At 38.6% G+C, this 19,323-nt stretch overlaps 1 protein-coding gene across 1 annotated transcript; it reads right to left on the bottom strand.

The window, feature by feature from the left end:
- Positions 1-660: 660 nt before the first annotated feature.
- LOC133910823 (uncharacterized) lies at positions 661-18,495 on the bottom strand. The gene is made up of 27 exons (XM_062353074.1): positions 18,317-18,495; positions 18,157-18,222; positions 17,155-17,241; positions 16,906-16,962; positions 16,722-16,786; positions 16,454-16,620; positions 15,571-15,632; positions 15,401-15,484; positions 15,084-15,240; positions 14,613-14,728; positions 14,063-14,191; positions 11,798-11,869; positions 11,603-11,698; positions 11,445-11,522; positions 10,856-10,984; positions 10,547-10,723; positions 10,251-10,451; positions 10,052-10,165; positions 9,721-9,968; positions 9,474-9,516; positions 9,149-9,397; positions 8,117-8,344; positions 6,014-6,105; positions 2,119-2,347; positions 1,648-2,004; positions 1,189-1,262; positions 661-1,080 (listed from the first exon to the last, which is right to left on the bottom strand). Exons 1-27 carry the CDS (start codon positions 18,407-18,409, stop codon positions 975-977), a joined length of 3,576 nt encoding a protein of 1,191 aa, XP_062209058.1. The 5' UTR covers positions 18,410-18,495; the 3' UTR covers positions 661-974.
- Positions 18,496-19,323: the final 828 nt, after the last annotated feature.

Genomic DNA, 19,323 nt, shown 5'->3' on the forward strand with positions numbered 1-19,323 from the left:
TGAGAAAATGGACTTCAGGTACCAATCGCTCTTTTATACAAATATGTGAAAATGAAAGAAAAAAATCAGTGGACATAGAACATGGCCTGGGTAGTTTGAATTTGAAGAGCAGAAAATAATCTTACTAGACATGGTCTCCTTTATTTAGCACTAGACTCAATTCATAAATGTGACATGTGACAATTTATTTCCTTTGTTATTTCATCATATATGATTTTTTCTTCATCATACATTTTATAATAATCTTTACCACATGTGATGTTATAAATAGATTCAGACTCTAAATATATAAAATCAGGTTTATAGAATTATTTTCCCTGTCAGCTGGTCACCCCGGTTGGCCCTCAAGACTAATTCATCGGATCCAATTGACCCACTGAATCTATATCTGCTGCCCCCTGGTCAGCAGATCCGTAGAGCACGTTTTACTTTTTTGCTGTACGGTGAAGACAAACAAACGATGTTTCATAGCAAATCTATTCTATTCTAGTCAGGCACTTCACCCACCGGCATGAAAACTGGACACACCATCAGTGTTGGATATGAGAGCCACAATCTGACCAAACTTGGAGCGCTCGGACCAAGACAGGTCACATGTACGCTATTAGAAGGAACATGATCAAAGAAAGAGTTCATTATACAACGACTCGCTCTTCTTAGTTTTTCTTAAGAACGTCCATGACCTGTAAACAGATTCAATGGAAGAGTGCTTTCTGTTATTACAGGGAAATTAAAGGCATTATTGGGCGCTTTGAAAACTGTACATAGTACTATCATACAACATCTGGAATGGCTATACGCCCAGCTTTGGCGTCAAAACTTGAAGCCAATAATGTCACAAAGCATCAACTGCCGCATTTCTTTTCATATGCAAAATTACCCCAGAGAGGAAACGAACAGCTATTTTCTACTCCGGACGTGCTCAATCTGTCAGTGATCATTTCTCGATCCCTAATCTCAAGCTAATTTGGGCTTTACACTCTCTTTCTCATTATATTCTTCCGTGGCTCCTTTTTGCTCGGCACAACCCCTGATCCTAGCGAAGTCAATCCTACAGCACTTTGGTACAAGTCCTTTAGCCTGTAGGAACCAAAATCAAACAAAATAGTTACTAGCAAATCCAATGTAATAGTTACTAGCCCATTATTACTTATGTAGAAGGAAATCCAATGTGATGTAGCAGCAAACCTTGGCATGCTGATGACCAGGGCAATCACAGAAACACCAACTATGAGCGGGAAAACTGGTGCCGGGGTCAGTTCCTGCATTGTACAAAAATTAACATGATATCCTAAAAAGACAAAAATGCAATTAACTTGACCCGATAACATGTCAAAGTTTCTAGTAAACTGACAGTTTGTCGGTTTGTCTGGGTATGCAGGAATTAGACTAAATCTGTTAGAATTAGAAAGGGAAATTAGTTCTTAAAGGTATTCTGCACCGCTACTGCCAAGTAAACTATCACTGTCTAATTCATATAGTGCCGATGAAAAAGGACCTCGATAATTTATATCCTTCTTGTGCAGTATAGTTACATCTTGAAAAGCAATTCACATTCTGTTCTCATCTCTTCCAGTTTGAGAGTGGAAACAAACTACAATGCTAACAGAATTATTAATGCTGCTGCAAGTGTGTGAGAGAAGTTACCTGCTTGTGATGGCGCTCCTCAGTTTTATATTTAAGGGGACCAACATGAATCTGGGGTTGCTTTTCCAGGTCTACTTCAACTAACTCTGACTCAAATCTATGGGTATGTGACGGAAGGCCGGATCGGAGTTGAACAAGATGCTTGCCTTTCGGTAAATCCCGCACTTCAAAATAGTTGGAAAGAGGAACAGGAAGTACAGATTCAACTCTAGAAGGGTCAGCTGCTGATCTGATTTCAACAGAAAGATGTGGCTGCAATGTATCAATGTCATCCCCTTCCACATGACCACTCAAAATTGTTACTTCCGGGCATTCAAAGACCACAAAATCAATACCCATGATGTCTTCCTGACCAACCTGAAAATGCAAATTATTGCTGAGCATAAACATCATAGAAGCGCAAGAAGTGCCCCATTCATCTGCAAATGCTAAGTGCAATCGACTTCAATAATAATTGTATATTACACTTACTTCAACCGAAACATATTTGGGCGAAGCACGCTCAACTGCTGCAAACCCGAAATTATCTTTTGCAACCACTCTTATAGAGTAAGTTGAGGCAGGCACAAGTCCTCTAAGACGAAACCTACCAGAAGTATCGGTAGTAGCTTCCTCATAATAACCTGTAGATTCAGATCTCGCTTCAACAAAAACTCCCTCCTTTGGTTGGCCAGTTAGCAGTGTTACAAAGCCCATGGCACTGCATTGAAATTTTAGTTGAATTAGTTACTGTAAGATTGGCTGCAAATTAGATGCAGCAATGCATATTCATAGAAGTTGTTTTTAGAACACAAGCATGAACATGATTATAACTGATTAGTTAAGCACTTCACATTGTGGCAACACACAGCAAAATAATAGAAAACACCCAGGCAGCTTAAGCAAGGTATTTACAAGTATTTAGTAACACGACCTGCAGTTATCAACAAACACTATTTGAGCCACACATGAAACAAAATAAACATCGGTGGTAGGTCTACCTCTCCACCCCACTAGTCAGCTGCTCATGTGTTGCCCATGTAGCGAATATAGTGGAACATTACCCAGAATGGCACTAATCATATGGTGCATTTACTTATATTTTGTGCATAACTTATTTACATAATTCAAAACAGTGCTTACCTTTTATTCTTTTTTAGTAATACTCTGTTTTTTAAAATATATAAGACCCTGCTTGACTAACAATCATATTGAGAATTGCTATTAGGTTATTCCATAGGAGATGCATAAATAATGAAGTATAGATTCTTTGAGAAATACCATAAATTCAAAGAATTGCATCAAAAGTCATTGCGATTTTAGTAATGCTCATAAGAAGAAGAAGCTAAATAAAATTAGCAATAAGCTTGAAAGCTAAATTACTTATGGAGATCAAGTAACTAAAGTTATAACTTGTTAATAGAGTTTTATGGACTAACCCGTGTGCTATGTGTTTAAGAATGAGTGGGGTTAGGTTCTATATGAAGATTGACAATATACATGAAGGCTAATCCATGTGCTTTGTGCTTTAGAGTGAGTTGGGGTTAGGATCCATAAGAAGGTATAAGTTGAATTAAAATCATATGTGACAAGAGTGAAGAACAAGAGTGGACTCCACATTTGATAAAGTGAATTCCTTGAAGATGTCAAATACAAATGGTTTCTATGGCAAGACGGTGAAGAGTAACCAAGACTCGACTGCGATGGACCATCCGGTGGTGAAGGACAAGCAAATGGCTTGACGCCAAAGGACCAAGGTGGTGGTGAAGAGTGAGTGAAGGCTTTGCGCCGATGGACCGTACGAGGCCATGGGAAGCTATGGATTGATGTGAACATATGAAGAATCAAGATAAGATGGAGTGAAGAATATATGGAAGTTGGCAACCCTCAAGGTTTGAAAGAAAGAAGCGATACTTGAAAGTATTCGAATACAAAGTGGTTCAAACGAGTTTTATCTTTGAATTTGAGTATAGGTATGCCGCATTATTAAGAAGGATGCAACGTGAGCTAATTGTCGTGTCTCGGTGCTCAAGAGTTTTTAACCAAACCCATGTGAGAATTTCTTTTTAGAAATCCCAGTGTGGAAAGTGTGGAAGTGTCCAAATTGGGTTTCGAAGTGTTCCTAATTTGATTCTATATGTTTTAGGTCATGAATTCAGTTGGGATGTGTAGCCCACTGAATAAACTTTCCATAGAGTCCAAAATTGTCGAAATTGGACTTCGTGATCAAAAGTTATTACCGTTTTTCAGAGGTCAACTGTGCTGAACCCGGATACTCCGGGTTGTCCAGAGTCTCCGGGTGAGGCTTCGCCAGAGTCTCGAGTTGGGCTGTTTCAGTTAACCCGGATACTCCGGAGTACCCCGGATACTCTGGGTCAGGCCAGAAAAGTCTCCAACGGCTAGTTTTTTGGAGGTGGGTATTTATATCCCGTCACCCCCATCCTTTGGGGCTGTTGCAAGGGCACGAAAGAAACACATTTTAGAGCCAAAATAACTTCTCCCCACTGTATAATAGTGTGTGATTTGAGAAGAAAAGTGAGTTGAGTTGAGAGATTGGAAGATTGAGAGCAAGTAAGCATAAATCCCATCTTGAGCACTCGAGTTTATCGGCAAGAAGTTCGATTGCGTTTGTTACTCTTGGAGGTGAAGCCTCCTAGCCGGCTAGGTGTTGCCGGCGAGCACCCAAGGTTGTGGTGTGCCGCGGAAGTTTGTGAAGGCTTTGATTTCGCTTCCGCAAGTGAAGAAATCAAGAGTGGATCGAGGAAAGCGGTTGAAAGAGACCCAGCTCGTTGGAGCTTCCTCAACGGAGACGTAGGATTCGCGGTGGTGAATCCGAACTTCGGAAAACAAATTTTGTGTCTCCTCTTTTGTTCCTCTACTGTTGAGTTCTTGCTCAATATTTGTGCATATTGCTCGATCTACTTGTTCGTGTGTATTTAAGTGTAGGTTCTCCGTGGATCTACTTGGAATCATCTCTTGGAACACACGACATCACTTGGTTTGAGCTAGAACTCTTTAGACATCCTTTTATTTCAGTTTCGAGCTCTGTTCTGTACAGAATCCGGAGATTCCGGATTTTCCTGGAAACTCCGGACCTGTACAACCCGGAGTATCCGGACTACCCCGGATACTCTAAATGAACAGTGATTTCATGCGTATGAACAGTGTTTTCAACCCTTCTTCAATTTAAGTTTTATTGCATATCTCTCGCTAGATTAGAGTAATTCTTGTCACCCTAGGATTGTAACTTTCACACTTATTTAGTGTAATCGTGCACTAGTTGAGCGTAGCATATTTAGGTTTTTCACTTGTGAAAAATCTATTAGTTTATATTCCGCTGCAAGTTTAGATCAATAGTAAAAGGGGACGAATTTTTGCAAAAACGCCTATTCAGCTCCCTTTAGGCGACATCATTGTCTTTTCACCAACACCCTCCCTCTCATCAAAGTTTCCATCACTCAATGTGAATGCCTCGTTGTAGGTTTGAACACAGTTATTTAAGGGTGGAGCCCCCTTTAAAAAAAAGCCATACTTGCAACATCATAATTGATCATAAGAAACCCGCTTACCAAAGTTGCACTAAGTATTGCATTGCACATCAGGACATGCCTTGAAAATGATATCAACTTTGCCAACCAACAGTGGCACAAAGAACATGAAGTTGAGATCTTTTAAATGTTATTTAGGTGTGTGACAATTTAAAACAATGAAGCTGACACCAGATAATATGCATTGGAGATCCCATAGCATATCCAGATATGCAATGAATACTTATCACAACTCTGATAAGGTGGTTTTCCATGTGTAGTTACGATGTTGCAGGCTGAAGCTATAATTTTTTTTGAAATCCCTCCCTCCATCACCCTTGGCCAGAGGAGCTGGCGACGACGCTGGCTAGGTGTGCGTACAGCAGCAACATCGAAAGGAATGAGTGGCAGCGGCTATGGTAAAATTTAACCTAAATATGCCAAATACAAATGCAATGCCTAATGATGCCATTTTTGTCTCACTCAACCTTGGTCAAATTTAAAGTATTACTCGGTAACTGCGTGGGCCTAAAATTTTGAAACCAGAGGGAATATACTACTTGTATTTCATAAATATCATTGATCATAAATATGTTTTCCATAGTAGTTGAATCACACATATGGCCAAATACGGCAATCCGAAGCATTCAAAGGTGGGGGCTACAACTCACATTAGATCCGTAACGGTGACATAACAGATACATATGTAACGGATTCCAAGAATGTCTCATTTCAAACTTAATAGAGTAAGGCACAAACTTTCTGTGAGTCCATGAGGTGGTTTCTTTGTTGCATACAAAGCAAGACATAAGAGAAATATTAAAACACCGAGATAAAGATTCATAAACAATGAAACAAACCTGTAAGCCACTCTGGTTGCATGGAATTCAACCTCTCTAGACTCTCCTGAATTAAGATCAATATCAACTGCTGATGGAGTAAATTTATATTCCTACAGCAGAAAATCAAACCATTAAGGGCTCTCCAGATAATTAAATATGGTGCCACAATTTAAGTAACATTTCGTAGCCTTGATAACACATCTTTTATACATTGCATCCTTAACTCCTTGTATGAACTTCTTTCAAAATTCTTAAAATGTGTCCAAGTATGAACTGGGAAAGTCTATATGGTGACAAAGTCCGGCACACTCACACTCAACCCACATCAAGAATACTCACTAGAAAAAATAAATTTCCAAAATTGTTTTTGAAATTTATTATATTTCTTAGAAAACTCATGGAAACTTCAATTAGAAGTGAATAAATCTACATTAAATAAACAGAATTGAATGGACGCTGTTATGACCAAATTTACATCAACTGGAAAGTTTTTTTTATTATTTAACTGAGGTGATACAAAGGATAGAGATATAGGGTACATGAAGTGCGATTTCGGTGATACTAAGCACGAGGGAGAATAATCTCGGTGGAGAGGTGGTTCCTAAGAAGGATACCTTTCGATATTTGGGATCGATGCTACAGAGGAATTGTGATATCGATGAAGATATTAGTCATAGAATCAAAGCCGGATGGATGAAATAGCGCCAAACTTCTGGCATCCTCTGTAACAAGAGGGTGCCATAAAAGCTAGAAGGTAAATTCTACAGGATGGCAATTCAACCTGTGATGTTATATGGCGACGAATGTTTGCCAGCTAAAAGGCGACATGTCCAACAATTAAGTATAGCAGAGATGCGTATGTTGCGATGGATTTGAGGTCATACAAGAAAGGATCGGATCCGAAATAATGATATACGTGATAGGGTAGGGGTAGCGTCAATTAAAGAAAAGCTTGTCTAACATCAGTTGAGATGGTTTAGACATATCCTCAAAGGCCTCCAGAATCACTTATGCATAGCGGGATACAAAGGCACGCTGATAATATGAAGAGAGGCAAGGGTCGACCAAACCTAGTATGAGAGGAGTATGTAAAGAGAGACTTGAAGGAATGAAATATTCTCAAAGAACTATCTGCGGATAGAAGCGCGTGCATTGATGAAAAAATCGGTTGATCAGCCGATTAATCAATGATCGGCAGGGCAACGAGTAGATTAGCCTGTTATCAGCTCTAAAATCAGCCAGCCGATTAATCGATCTGACAACCCGATTAATCGGGTTGACTAGCCGATTAATCCCCTGACTCGGTCGCAAAAAGACTCACCCAGCTCCAGGTTTCAACCAAAGAGAATGAAGAGGATGAACCAATGGATATTTGAGCCTACAACTTGTCAACTTATTTATTTTGCTGCATATACCTTATTTGAGCTAGATGAACTATGTGCCTATGTGTGAATTGTGATTGTGTGAACTGCTATCATGTGTGAACTGCTGTCATGTGTGCTGGACTGTTGTCATTTTTATTTGTATTTGAGACTTTTGAGTCTATTTTTTATGTGTTTGGTTGAATGAGAATGATTGCTGCCATTTTTTTTGGAATTTATAGTTTATATTTGAAGCACATACTCATAGATTGTTACTATGCATTTATTTTGCAGATTTATCGCCTTCCAATCAAGCATTCGTCATCAAAACTACTATATCAAGACATCAAGGTAACACCTTGCTACCCTAGTTAGTTCTTAGCATCTTATACATGTTTACAATAAGTATTTTATACCAACCTATTAATGGTCGACCGATTAATTCAGTTAATCCCCGATTAACCGATTAATCCCTACTCCCCGGCCGGCCGAGCAGCCACCAATCACCGACTTTTTGAACAATGAACGCGTGGAAGTTAGCAATCCACGTGCCAAAACTATAACTTATGCATCAATCTTCTTGTACCGTTATTACTTTTATTTTTTACTATTACTAGTACATTTATTATCATTATTGTCTTCACATAATCTTTTTAGTTGGATCTTGTGAGCTTCATCTCTAGCCTACACCAACTTGCTTGGGACAAAGGCTTTGTTGTTGTTGATACAAAGCATAGAGATATGAATAGCAGTGAAGCACCTTAAGAAGAGGTCGGAGATAGAAATTTCCAGGAAATAAGTTGTCAAAGCTGAAAGTTCCACCAGAACTACTAATTGAGTTATTTCTGTACCCTTCTTCACCACTCAAAGATAATAATACCGACGGTAACAGCTCTGCATCCTTTTCACCATAAATCCGCACTAATATCTGACCAAGCTTCTGACAAGCAAAGCTGTACAGACCAGTTTGCTTGAGATGATAACCATCCTGCACGAAGGTTGACAATAATATCAGACGGGATATTTAACAAAACATCATATTTATAATTACTGCTTAATGATTCCTACTTATGTTAACATGCATGTCATGCATACTATCACCACAGGCAATAGAACACTATTGTGCATTAGCTAGTAAGAAGGTTCTCAAATAAGCACGTAAGTCACAATAATATAACAACCATTTGAATGAAATAGGGCAGAGAATCATTTCCGAGTTCCAACTAAGCAGTTTACCCTAATATACAATGGCTAATTTACTAGAAAGGTGAAAAAGAATAAACATAAGTCTAACGCAAACCTCACTTTCCATTGTATCTTGTTCGGGAAAAGGGGAGGGGAATTCAGGTTATATCACTAACGAAAATGAAAAGATAAAGCTGCAAAAGCACAGCTGATAAGTCTGAAGTGGTTAGATAGTAAAGGCACGCATATGAGCTCAGAAATAATTTTTATTTAGCAAAGCTTTTTCTAAGACAGCATACCAGCTGCAGCCCACCACCAGTTGCTATTTGCCAGCTGGAACAAGAAAGAATTTTTGTTCTTCTAACCAGTGCTACTCACGTACTGGCCACTATACTGTAGCGTTGTACACCACTACAGCATATTACCAGTAATTCTTAGACTCTAGCATCTTGTGCTTACGTAAAGGAATACAACAACAACAACAACAAAGCCTTTGTCCCAAGCAAGTTGGGGTAGGCTAGAGATGAAACCCACAAGATCCAACAAAGCTTTGTAAAGGAATAGTCCATTTAAAAACATAAACATATGCCCAAAATATAATACAAACCTTTGAAGCTTCAACTTCATATTCTATATCATCATACAAGGGACCTGCAAAGAATGATCCCTCGGAATTTGTCTTTGTCTCTGTTGCCACGTCCCCTTTCTTCAGATGGGCATAGTTGCTCTTCCCAGCTGCTAGAATCTTGATGTCAACATCAGGAGTTGCGGGTGAAACTGATCCTTCAAGGTATAGACCAGTTTTTGCAGTAATTTTGGGAACAGTATCTTGGCATCCATTCACAGATACTGAATACTGCAGTTTGAAAAATACAAATGTATTACAAACGTGGTTTTAAGTAAACAGTGTTTACTAATCAACTATCACTCACCTGCTGTCTTGCTGGATAAAATAGGATCTTTTTCGCTCTAGCGCTGCAAATGGTGAATCGTGTTAGTAGAATAAATAAATTTGCATTATTGTTTGCTTATCAAAGAAAGATTATCTCCCTTCAAAAGAAAAAACAGTAGAAAAAAGGTAAACAAGGTTCGTGGCGGAACAAATTTCTAGGTCAACAAAACATAAACATTTTCAGTTAGTGGAAAAGAAGTATTATGGTCTATGGATGAACACTGTACCTAGAATCATGAGGGACAAAGATGAAATCTTCCCCAAGGTCAGCCCAAATAGAGTACTCAAAGGCAGTAAAGCCATTTCGATAACTCTTTCCAAGAACCAGTGTGGTGGCGATCTTTTCTACAAAACTGCCATCACTCTTAAAGGCATCGACAACAATATCTTTGGAACCAATTTCTTCTGGAAGGGATCCCATCTCAACATGGATTTCACCTTTTATAAGATACTTCTTTGCACTGATATGAACCGGCTAAAAGGAATACGTTAAATGTTAGGGTGCCGGACTGAATCTTGCAGGTATATACATAAATGTAATATAGGCAAGCAGCTCACCATTGGATTCGCTGTATCAAACAAAACAGACGAGCTCCCAAAGGAAATGCAAGAATTAATTAAATGGATCTCAAGTTCCCCTGACATTTCGACACAAATCCTTTGAGATCCTTTCTGTGCAACATGAAAAGTGGATTACTTAACCAAAGGTTCTATTAAATCAAACATAATGGGGATTCAATTAATCGCGAGGGTGGACCTTTATCAACAAGTCAAGTTTAGAAGAATCAGGTTGATGAATGTAAGCTTCAGTGTCATGTGTTGAAACTATCTCAATCCAGTAGCCCTTTTGAACAAACATAATATCTCTAACATCATCAGTGCCAACATCTATATCCAAGGTATTTTGGTCCCAGCACCAATCATCCTTTGCCGAGCCCTCAGATGAAGAGTGCTTCACCTGCAATGAAGGTGTATCCCCAAATAGTGAAGACTAGAATCTAGAAAAATGCCAGCAAACAATCCAATTTCTGTGACCATCATACAAAGTTTTACCTCTATAAGATATTTTCCAGGAAATACTTTGGTGAACACAAAATTGAAATTATCTTGATCCAAAGTAGTAGTCTTCTTTTCCTGCTCGACACCCCCAGCAAATCTAACAAGCGAGAGCAGAATATTTTGGTTGCATTGGTCTTTGCACAGGACTTTACCATGAACATTCACTTGTGACTGCCAACAAAGAGATAATCCTCTCAGATATTATCTCAATCCAAAAAGGCATCTATCGAACTCAGTAGAAGTTAAAATAGCCTTTCTAAGAAAAAGAACAGAAACATGGGTAAAAGTAATGCTCTTGTGTACCTGAGAGAACTCCAGATCAAGCAATGGGCTGTTGACATTGACAGCAATAGATCCTGGTGAAAACATAAGACTAGAAGAACGTTCAGAATCTACAGGTAATGCAGATAACTGGTATTGACCAGCAGGAACCTGCAAAGTACAACAGAGAAAGCAGAATTAACAAAGACACCATCTAAACTTTAAATGAAGACAGCAGTGTAGCTTCGTAGGAGCTATTAGCATTGCAGGTTGGTTCATGCCAAGATCAGACTAAGTTTCAAAGAAAATTAACAACTGTTCCAACTGGAATATTCTACATATATATTCCTAGTAACATAATTCTTGGCAACTTATCAGTCCTTGTTCACAGAAAAAAGCTCAGAATTAGATTCCCCTTTGCCTTGCTATTGTTAAATTACACATAATAACATGGAAGATAGGACCACTCTGAAATTGTGAAGCTCACTGTACATGTTTAAATTGCAATGCATAGTCCATGAGTGCTATATTCGTATAAAAAGAATTGTTCGAACACAATGGAATTCCCAATTATTAGCTAAAAGTATAAGATAGTTTTCACAACAAAAACTAAGAAAAAGGGAATACGTACCTCAAAGCAAAATCTTCCATTTTCGCTCACCAATTTCCTCTGCGGCTTTACGTTTTCAAGTCCATGTGTTAAAGTCACCTACCACCCCCATCAAAATTATAAGAATTAAGCTTTTGTAGTGATCTCATTGCAATAAACAGAAAGGTTTAAGATATTACCATTGCTTTTGAATTCGGAGTTACTGTTCGAACAATACCACATACATCATATCTAACTGATTTGATATCATCAATGCTGGCCATGTTTGGTAAAATCTAACCGAAACGATAATATTTAGTCAAAACAAGAAGCAGAGGCACTCAAGCTGTAGATTCAATTGAATGTTAGATTCCCTCAAACAAACTCTATATTACCATGAAATTTTCCAAACGATTGAACTTATAGTGATCCTTCTCGGCAGTTATAGTATACTTCTTGGATGTAACCTAGACAAGGGCAGCACAAAAGACAATTTATCACAGGTGGAAAACTGAAAATAGCAAGTGTAAGCTTCATGTTTAGACAGTGCAAAAAAAAGCAGCTTAAGTATCTTTCTTTTCTTTTCTTTTCTTTTATGAATTTGAGGAACCAACTATAAGTGCCTGTCCCTCATGATTCTAGGTAGAATGAGTTCAAGGTCATATAATGACCAGCTGAAAGCTACAGCTAATGTTTAGCTCCATTTTCAGAGCATAATATATTATTTCTGCCAATGTTAGATTGCAGAATATATATCGATTATTTATGATCAAGTAAAATCTTGCACAATATACTAATTGTATGCACTGACAGATCAAGTTGCATTTTATAATTTAATTAGATACTAAAATGTTTGATTATTCAGCCAAACACCACACTTCTGACTTAATGAGTGATCAAGATGCACAAGCATTAAAGCACTGACATATGAATTATGACACAAGTGGAAACATAAATAATTGGGAAATAAAGTCAATCAGATGCAGAATACAAGCTGAGGGGGAATTAGTTACGTAATGATGGAGCATGAATTACTCATATACGAACCATGCAAAATGTGGGCATGAACACATACAATCTAAACTATCTATCCCCGATCTCATGAGATCACTGGTTAAAATCGTACATTGATTAAATTGTATTAGAAAGTTATTGCCAGTTGAAATTACAAAAAATCAAACAAATCAACGAAGCAGATCAAAGTGAATGTAGACTTTACTGCTATTGTTACATAGAGAAAGACTGAAAATTATGCTAAGGTTGGAGCATGCCAAGAGTATAGGCCAAAAAAGGAAAAGAAAAATAGGCAAAATAAAGCAGAGGGTACGGTACATTAGATGAACATTCCACAGTAACCTTGCTGAGTTAATACAAAGTTCAGTGCAAGAAATCTGGTGGCTCAGTTTACGATTTACACATTCAAGTACTTTGTTTGGTTCGCCTTCTGTTAAGTATTTCACTCTTTAAGTGTTTCCCAGCCCAAAGGCCAACATATTTCCATGACTTGCAGAACTTTTTTAATGTGGAACTTGTGCCTGGATGACTAAAGAGGCAATTACTGCAAACATGCGGTAAAAAATAGCTTACTAATATTGGACAATGACTGCAAACATTCAGTAGAAATTAGCTTGCCAGTATTATTCGTGAGTGCAAAAACTAAAGGTACTTCAATTCTGAGGGTCACATATAAGGGAGATTCTACTATTTACCACTGAATAAGTTGCCTGTTCTACGATATGCCATCAGGCAACTTATTCAGTGGCAAATCGTAGATTGTTCCCACATATAATATCCTACATTGGATCTTCTGATGGAAATTTTCTGTTATTTTTAATAGTTATATTATTTTCTATTATTACTTATTCAATTTCAATTAATGCCTGCTCAAATATTATTATCATCATGTAACCTGCTAGCCTGGCACCACAACAATCATCTTGAATAAACAAGAAACCAAGTCCTAGCAGTGAAATTTCTTTCGTTTTGGTTACCAAAAAACCACTGAAAATCAGACTTACCGGAGGGTCCTGGTATATTTTGAAACCAGTCAAAAAAATAGGATGAATGAATTTTAGCTATGAAAATTCGTGAAGTATAAGTAGTCTATGGATAAAGGCCTTACTTGAAAGTTTGCTTTAGAGTAGTGATAAGATGCTACCCAAGTATACACGAGGTTCCGGGGTTGACTCTTGTACTTACACATTTCTTTTGGCTTCAAATACATTCTATGTATGGGTTATGTAGGTAGAAAGTACAAAAATGGAAAAATATTTTACAGGCACGGTAGTCAAATTAGCAACCTGTGCCTCCAGTTTGACCACAAACTACTACGATGACTGCAGCTTGATGTACAATAGACGGTCTTTCATATATTCATTCTGTGAATATGGATCTCAAAGTCAAATTCAAATTCAATATTCTATTTGAAAATTTCAGGCAGTAATGGGACAGTTAAGATGGTAACCGGGCATGCCGGTCACCTGCGGTAAATTTTTCCAAACGGTAATGTTTTCCCTGAGTAGAGTATCAAAAGTTCAAAACACGCAGAAAACAATGCTGTGCTCTATGTACAAAGAAAGGTGCCATCAAGACAAGAAGAAACTTCAAAGATCAACAGATGTGCTAGCTAATAATTTTATCAAATGAAAACAGTACAGTACCTGATCAAGTCTGTAATACCCAAGACTATCTGTTACAACTCTCAACTGCCCATCAACTATAACATTCGCACCTTCCACGCCAGCACCATAACCATCAACAACACGCCCTCCAACAGAAAAACCAGTAACCTATTTAAATATATGCGAGGAATTTTAATAAGTTAGTGGAGATCATTTAAACAAAATGAGGATGGAAGAAGAGAGCTGTACATAAACATAAAAAAGAACATATCAAATCTAATTATCAAATCGAATGCTTAAGAAGTTGAAAGATCAAAAGCCTAGAGCAATCGTACAATCCAAAATTTGTGCCCAGCCAACCTTGCAACAGTTTTTTACTGCTTGAATCATGTATAATTGTATATACATTTCTCATTTTTACCTACTATTAAGAAAGAATACAGGCTAATCCAACTGATGGCTCACTCAAAGTTACATTTTGCTAGAGTTAATGATAGATATTCTTTTGGCTATCATCCTCAAGAAAAATAGTTTTTACCATAACTTCAGTAGTCCAAACCATCAGATGTAAAGCAATTTCAAGCATTACCTGGAACTTTTGGGGAATGTTCATATGACTATGCTCAACAAAAACCGGCAGTGAAGGGGGTGAGACATCAAAGACAGTGTTCTCCCCCTTGTAGTATGGGAACAGCTCATAGCTACCTGCATGATTATAGCAAACGATATACCTTCAAATCACATTATATTGGGACCTGGCAAGAGCAGAACATGATCTCCAATGGATAAAAACATCAAACAGTTAAAAAGTGTTTCACTAGTGTTGCATGAGGTATGAGGATAAGCAGTCCATGTTTGTGGAATATTTTCTTATTCAGAAGATGATTACTCTTAGCTCGATGAACAGGGATATATGTAAAACATTCGTTGATGGATTGACGCATTCAAAGACATCATAGGTAGATATGTCAACAGGAGACCTCCAACATCTATAAAGAACTTCCAGATGCCAATTGCACTAAGATGGCCTTTTAAAAGGTTGAATAAGTTTGCAGCTTACCACAAGGTAGTGATTTAAATGTGAACTTTCCATCAGCACTAGATATTGCATGGCAAAGAACACCTTCCCTGGGTGCATCACCAAAACCTTGTGGGCAAGGCACCTCTGTTACATCATTTGAATATAAATACAAGTGTACTCCCAAAATTGGATTTCCCTAGAAAAGAAAATGCATGTAGTATGTTAGAAAATGAATGGAATATGTTTAAGATACGAATTTGAGGAACAAAGAAAATCAAAATTCAAAAAGGCTGTGCAATCATGCGTATGTAGTGTTAGTTATTATCAATAAAACAGAGCCATTTGGTTCTTCAAACCTGTGCAACTACAGAGCCATAAATATTGTATCCAGATACAAAGAAGACATCATCAGCTACAACATTTCCAAATCGCAAGTCAACCTGCATATGAAATCATGTACCATTGTAAGACAATACAATCATTGTCAAAACATCTAATGGCAGATGAGCATATATGAAATCCTAACCTCTGGTGAGCCTCTCATCTTGATATCATAATCAGGATGAGAAGCGCATAACTTGTAACGCCCTGGAAAAGGAGGAGCACAAACATAAGGAAAAATATTAACAAAAAAAGGGCTACTTGTAAACAATATACTCCATGTTTGTCACAATATTAGTCTAAGCCCACTTAACACACGGAGCCACAGACCAATGAAACATGAGATCAAGAAATAACTTGATAGAGATGGACCAAACTTGCTTCTATTACATAAATGCTAAACCACTCAGTATTCTCTCATCACTAAACTGATGAACGGTGTTGGCCTGGAGAGGCTGTGGCTTAAGCAGGGGGGCAGGAGGGGGCGATGTAAGTGGCAATAGCTCCATGCAGTGGTGTGAGGTGCTGGTGCTGGATATGGACAAGTTAGAATGATAAGGAGTGAACAGTATGGACGAAAGCGTGGTATTTTCAAATTATGGTTACGGTCGCAAAAAGATTATCTCCCTTCTTTGCAGTGGCAAAGTAGGAATTCACTCGAATTCAATGGCAGATCCTAAATTGCGCACCTTTGAAGTGGCAGATATGTAATTGTGCCAAATCAGAATTTGTAATGGATTTTTGTGGAGTTTGTGGGTTTTATCTCTAGCCTATCCCAACTTGTTTGAGACTAAAAAGTTTTATTGTTGTTGTCCTAGAATTTGTAATGGATTTTGTGGAGTTTGTTGTTGTACAGACGTTCACATTGGTGGCTACAAATGGAATCATACCGTATAAATTCTTTATAAGGTAGTAGCTCCTAAAAATTGACAATGGTATGGGATAGACATACAGGAACCATTCATACTAAATTTTTCATGTACATTAATGTTATTTGCTAAACATAAAGCACGGTAAGAAAGGAAAACCTGGAATGATGTTTGCAAACGAATATTCCCCTGTTGGTGATGTTAAAGCAGATGCAACCAGCTCATCAGAGTCTGACATCAGCTCAACTTTCACACCGGAAGGTCCTCCGTCTTTTGAGCAGCTCTTACCACCAACAGCTCCCACTACTTTACCCGATATCATAAACCTGCATGGTGTACTCACGGTTGAAATATCAATGTGCTAAATGTTCACACACAAAACATAAACTATCTGACCAAAGAAAACTATCTGACCAAAGAAACAGACCCAGTGAACTGGAAATTTATATCTTCATTTCCATTGCATCCATTCTGATCGATGACAACAGGAACCTGAAGTGTTAAGTGAACATTTCACACACAACAACAAAAAAAGTTAATGGCACTTAGTAAAGACAGAAACAAGGGAATGAAAGGAATTAAGGAAACATTTAGTTCAGACATCAACTTACAGTTTCGGGCTTCCATGACCATCCCTTAGGCCCCTTAACTCTGACCATGAATGAACCCTATGGGGATAAAAACACAAAGATAAACAAGAAAGAAAATTGTTTCAGTAAAAATGGTAAGAATATCTACATCGTAAGCTAAGCTAATTCCCTTTAATCTTACTGCCTACTTGCACAAACTTTATAAGAAACAGAGAGCACATATAAATGACAGCCAAAACGAAAGGCAATCAACAACCATAAGGATGATACCTTGTCATAGACTGGGATAAAATAGTAGCCATTAGGAGCACACTGCGTGCTTTCCTTCACCAAACCATCAACAGTGCACAGCTCAACCTGATACAGAGTTATTAGGGTATCAATTAGAGGCTATGAGAAAAGCACAAACACACAAACATAAAAACAAACCAAAAACAGTAGAATATACGCAGGCATAACGAAGTAAGCCTACATAATACTCATATCCTTCAGATGTAGCATTTAGTCTATACATACTACAGGTTTGCCTGAGCCATTATAGGAGAGATGAGAATATCTCTTTGACATAGTAGTATACACCTATAGGAGCGAAAGAAGTTAAGCATGTCCCATGTGACACAGGACCAATTATGCTAGCATTGAGAAAATTCTTAAGTAATAATTAGTTCAAACTATAAAAAACTATAAAGAGAATGAATGTAAGCGACTACATGAACCAACCACTATGCTTACAAGTCAGAAATTACAGCAACTGTTCACAGAATTTCCAACAACTCTAGCATTCTCGCGACGTTCAAAAACATGAAACTAACACATATTTCATCTATCCTTATATCATATATTCATATGCATAATTGGATCAGAACACTCAGCTCACCCTGAGCAAAATTGGTATCCACATGAAACAACTACAGTAGCCCCCCCCCCCCCCCCCCCGCGGGGGGGGGACAATATTTTGTCCATGATCCAGGTACAAAGTAAACCATCTACAAGCTCCTAACCCAGAAGTAAAAGCTTCTGCAAACTCATACGAACAACGGGAAATTCGAAACTAACACGTTTCGCTTGACTAGTGGCAGCGACTCAAACCAGCAGCTCTCCACGAGGTCCAGTTGAAGCGAACTACCTCAAGCAACAAAACATTGCGACTATCCGAATCATGCATGAACTACCAGGCACGGCTCGATCAACAACGACAACTAGCGGAGTGCAATTGATAGAAACAACTCAAACAAATGGAGTGTGCCGCAAACGAGGGGCAGGCCGGCGCACCGTGATATCGGAGTAGTCGAGCTTGGAGTCCGACGCCTTCCTCGACTTGGCCAAGCCGGAGCTCGCCTGCACCCAAAGCCCAAAACCCCCAAGTCGCATCAGTAACAAGCCCAGCGGAACTAAAGTGAAGCGCACGGAGATCGAGTAACGTGAGGGAGACCTCGACGAAGCCGCCGCATCCGTGGATCTCGTCTGAGGCGGCGGCGGACAAAAAGGCAGCGAAGAGGAGGAGGATGGAGAGGCGGGGATCCATAGATCGGATCTATCGGGCGCGGAGCATGCCACCACGTGAGACGACGAGATCGATGAGATGTGCGAGGGGGGGGGGGGGCGGGGGGCGGAGGTGCGTAGTAGTAATAGCAAGCAGCAGTGGAGGCGGAGTCGAGAGATTTTGCGTGCGATTGGGTTTTGCGGTCATGGGGGAAATGGCGATGGGCCGGCAAGGTTTGGGAATGGGCTTCCTTCTGGGGTTGATGCGTAGATCCGGGGAATTTTATATTATATATATTTTCAAAATACATGTCTATTTAAAAAAAATTGTATGTGTAGACTACCGTCGGCCGTTCAACAAGCGAGAACATGGGTGAAAACTTGTTGGCCCGATGCTCAGTATATTAAATAAGCGGAGAGAGGGACATCTCGCCCATTCAGTGGGCGAGACATGTGTTGTTGTGGCATCAGGCGAACACATCCAAAAGGTCTACCTGTTGAATGGGTGAGATGTTTTGGGTATTTAATGCAGCCGCGCTAGCCTTGTCGATGTCAGCCGCTCATTTTGCACCAATACAGCAGTGAGGAAAGGAGGGGAGAAGAGGAAATTATACGGTGAAGTCCAACCGGAGGAAAGCTATATTTTTTTCAGATTTTTTTATAAACCTGGTAGGATGACCACTTGTGCTAGGTTTTAACATAGGTTAGATGCTAGATCTAGAATATTTTTACAAATATGATAAGATAATCACTCGACGTAAGTTAGAATATAGATCTAGCTTTAGAATTAAGGTTAGATATAGTTTAGTAATTAGATACTTTTTATACGTATTTCTTAGCAATTAGATGTAGTATTTAGACATATGTAAGTAATAAATGTATGATTTGGATATAGTATGGTCATAACTGGTTTGATAGATATATGATGTAGCAATTCGGGAATATTTTGTTACAGTA

Source organism: Phragmites australis, chromosome 1, assembly GCF_958298935.1.
Source record: "Phragmites australis chromosome 1, lpPhrAust1.1, whole genome shotgun sequence".
Taxonomy (NCBI): domain Eukaryota; kingdom Viridiplantae; phylum Streptophyta; class Magnoliopsida; order Poales; family Poaceae; genus Phragmites; species Phragmites australis.